Source organism: Mandrillus leucophaeus, unplaced genomic scaffold, assembly GCF_000951045.1.
Source record: "Mandrillus leucophaeus isolate KB7577 unplaced genomic scaffold, Mleu.le_1.0 Scaffold120, whole genome shotgun sequence".
Classification (NCBI taxonomy): Eukaryota; Metazoa; Chordata; class Mammalia; order Primates; family Cercopithecidae; genus Mandrillus; species Mandrillus leucophaeus.
In genome coordinates, this window is record NW_012100321.1 from 1,428,182 (window position 1) to 1,431,834 (window position 3,653).

The window sequence follows — 3,653 nt, forward strand, 5'->3', positions numbered from 1 at the left end:
GCCCAGGGAGGGGCCTGGGGGAACAGGGCGGGAGGAGCAGGGAGCCCGAGCCTCCTCCCCAGCCTCCGGGTTCAGCACCAGAGGCAGGGGACAGCAGCGGAGGGCGCTCCTGTGCGTTTCAGAAGCAGCCCCCGCCCCCCAGCACACACACGCGCGCACACACACACACGCACAGTCTCCCAGCCATACAAGGGCCAACAGCTACAAATAGTTACAGACTCACAGAACTAGGGGGAGGGCAAGAATGTTTAGCTGGAGTCAGATCCAAATTCACATACTGTGCCTGCACAGCCTCACAAAGGAGGCCAGAAACAACCACAAAGACACCCATTAATAAGAATAACAACAGCTGCCATGCATACAGGCAGCCCTGACCACGTGCCTGGCATCGGCACCACATTATTATTTGAGACAGGGTCTCACTCTGTCACCCAGGCTGGAGTGCAGTGGCACGATCTCAGCCCACTGCAGGCTCAACCTCCTGGGCTCAAGCAATCCTCCTGTCTCAGCTTCCCGAGTAGCTGGGACTACAGGTGCCCGCCACCACCACGCCAGGCTTTTTCCCTCCATTTTTTTTTTTTTTAAGAGACAGGGTCTCACTGTTACTCAGGCTGGTCTCCAACTCCTGGGCTCAAGCAATCCTTCTGCCTCGGCCTCCCAAAGTGCTGGGATTACAGGTAAGAGCCACCGCACCTGGCATGTTCTAACTTTTTTTTTTTATAAATTCAGGACATATGTTGACACAATCGACCGTTACACCAACTTTGTGAGGTAAATGCTATTATGAGCTCCACTTACAGACAGGGAAACGAAGGCACGAGGTGGTAAATACGGCTCCAGATTCCACACCCTTAACTGCTGCACCGTACAATTCCCCAGGCTGAGGACGGGTCAAGTCAAGAAGAGACCTGCAGGTTGGGCACGGTGGCTCACGCCTGTAATCCCAGCACTTTGGGAGGCCAAGGCAGGCGGATCATTTGATGTCAGGAATTTGAGACCAGCCTGGCCAACAAGGCGAAACCCCGTCTCTACTAAAAATACAAAAAGTAGCTGGGCGAGGTGGCACACAGCTGTAATCCTGTAAGCTACTTGGGAGGCTGAGGCAGGAGAATCGCTTGAACCTGCGAGGTGGAGGCTGCAGTGAGCTGTGATCATGCCACTGCACTCTAGCCTAGGCGACAGAGTGAGACTCTGTCTCTAAAAAAAAAGAAACAGAAATGAACTGCAAAGGGCCAGGCAGGTGGCCTGGGCTCCTGAAGACACAAACTCACGCACCCTCTGATGGGCCCACACACATACCCCCACACAAGCGCACACCTCTGCAAGGCATACCATCACTACACCTACTCCCAATCCCACTCCCCCCCACGACAGGGGGTGGTGGTGTGTGAGTCGGTGTGGAGTGCTCCTTCTCCGCAGGTGGACAGTGGGAGGGAGGGGGCCCTGCTCGTGCCACCGGTCCTGCCCACTGCCAGTCCTGGCTGGACACCATCAGGCCTGCTGCCAGGGGAGGGAGAGGATCCGGCTCCCTGCAACTTCCCACGCCTGGGCCTGGCTTCTGGGAAAGAGGGTGAAGACAGGGATGGCCAGGAGTTGCTGAGCTCCTAACTCCCATAAACGCTCGGTAGACAACTGGTGGCTGGGTCTTCTCTGTCAGTGCTGGTGGTCAGACTTCTGGGTGGACCTCCATAGCGGGAGGCAGACAGATGGCCAGAATGACTACAGTGTCTGCCTCTCCCCTGAACCCCCCAGGAAGCAGGTGTCCTGCCCAACTCCTGCCCCCAGCCTGGATACGGCCCAGGAAATGATCATCCCCCAACCCTGCTGACCCAGATTCTATTCCTGGCCTGCAGTGGAGGGAGGACAAGACTTGTATCGTTCCCGCCCTCCACTGGTCCTAGAGACACAGGCCTCTGATTCCTTCTCCTGGTAATACAGAAAGGAGCACAGGAGGCCGGGCACGGTGACTCACGCCTGTCATCTCAGCACTTTGGGAGGCCGAGGCAGGCGGATCACCTGTGATCAGGAGTTTGAGACCAGCCTGGCCAACATGGTGAAACCCTGTCTCTACTAAAAATACAAAAAATTTAGCTGGGCATGGTGATGCACGCAGGCGGCTGAGGCAGGAGAATCGCTTGAACCGGGAGGCGGAGGTTGCTGTGAGCAGAGATTGCGCCACTGCACTCCAGCCTGGGAGACAGAATGAGACTCCGTCTCACACACACACACACACAAGACCACAGGCAAGGCAACTCCTACCACCACAGGCTGGGAGAATCAGGCTTGTCTCCCGGCTCCCTGGGCCCCCAACCCCCTGGGCATTTTAGATTAGGTCTAAGCTTAGCCCTTTCTAGCACGGTCTAGCCTGAAAGTCTTCTCCCTGGGTCTTGCCTCAGTGCTCCCCACTGGGAACTCAGCTCACTTTCTGCTGGGGTTTAACCCTGGCCCCTTGCAGGGGTCTGGCCATACCTACTTTTTGTTGGGGTCCAACCTCAGCATTATTCATAGGGAGTCTAGCCTCAGACCCTTTGCTACAAATGGACCACTGCTCTCCCACAGCAGGCCTTTCTATCCACAAGTTTTCCTCTAAACGCTCAAGCTCCTTGCCTTTCCACTGGGATCTACCCTCAGATCTAGATCTTTCCACCGGCGTCTCATGTCAGCCCACTCCACTAGGGTCTAACCTCAATTCACTTGCTGGGGTCTAACCTCAGTTCTTTTCCTTCCACTTTACATAGTCTGTTCCACAGCGGTTTAACTTTAGCCTTTCTGCTAAGGTGTCACCTCATTTCTTTCTCTTGGGTTCTACCCTGGGACCTAACCTCCATCCTGTTTCTGGGTCTAGCCTTGGATTCCCTCTCCCCCAAATCCGTCTCCCTCAATTCCTCTGGGTGAATCCAGCATCCATCACAGAGCCAGGCATACAGCAGGTGCCCACCAAATGCTTGCCGAACAAAATAATCGAGACAACTGGGAAATGCTGTTCTTCTGGACATATAAATAACCATCAGTTAGCCAATTCTCATCGAGAGTGGACAGGGTGGGTCGGGATCATCCCTGCTTTCAAATAGGGACACTGAGGCACAGAGAGAGGAGTGGGTTAGCTAGGGTCTCAGGGCACAGCTTCACCACCCTGGGGAGGTCTGAGGACAGCATCCTGTCCTTCAGGACACCCCCCACCAGCGGGTGGCGGTGAGCACGCCATGAGTCGCCCCAGGTCTGGGGAGAGTGGGTGCGTGGGTGCTTAAGAGGCTGCATTCTCAGCTGGCCCTGCACCTGCCTCGTCCTCCGACCCCTGTAGCCGACGTCTCCTCTGCTCCACTTGACGTCGAAGCCGGGTCAAGACCAGCTCCGAGGCCTGGATCAGGCTGTGCTGTGAGGAACAAGAGAAGGAGGGGGACGGAGCTGAGGAAGAGCTGCAGCGGGGGAAGGTTACATCATGGCGGGACTGTCTGGAGTGAAGCAACTCCAAAGGCCAGGAGCTCGGCTCAGGTGGGAGGGCAGAGAGCAGACCACAGTGTGTGGGATGGGAATGGGCCTCTGTGATAGGGGTGAAGGGGAGTGGCCTTAAGCGAATTTCTGGTGGGAGGGACAAAGCCTAGACCCAAATGTAAGGAAATGAGATTAGAAGGAACATAAAATGTAGCCAGGCG

General features: G+C 55.9%; 1 protein-coding gene across 1 annotated transcript in view; it reads right to left on the reverse strand.

The window, feature by feature from the left end:
* Positions 1–2,969: 2,969 nt before the first annotated feature.
* The window catches only part of KPTN (kaptin (actin binding protein)), a 13,459-nt gene continuing 12,775 nt past the window's right edge, over positions 2,970–3,653 (reverse strand). The window contains exon 13 of the mRNA XM_011970070.1: positions 2,970–3,373. Within this exon, the coding sequence (XP_011825460.1) occupies positions 3,245–3,373 (129 nt within the window). The 3' untranslated portion in view covers positions 2,970–3,244. The remainder of the gene's footprint in view (positions 3,374–3,653) is intronic.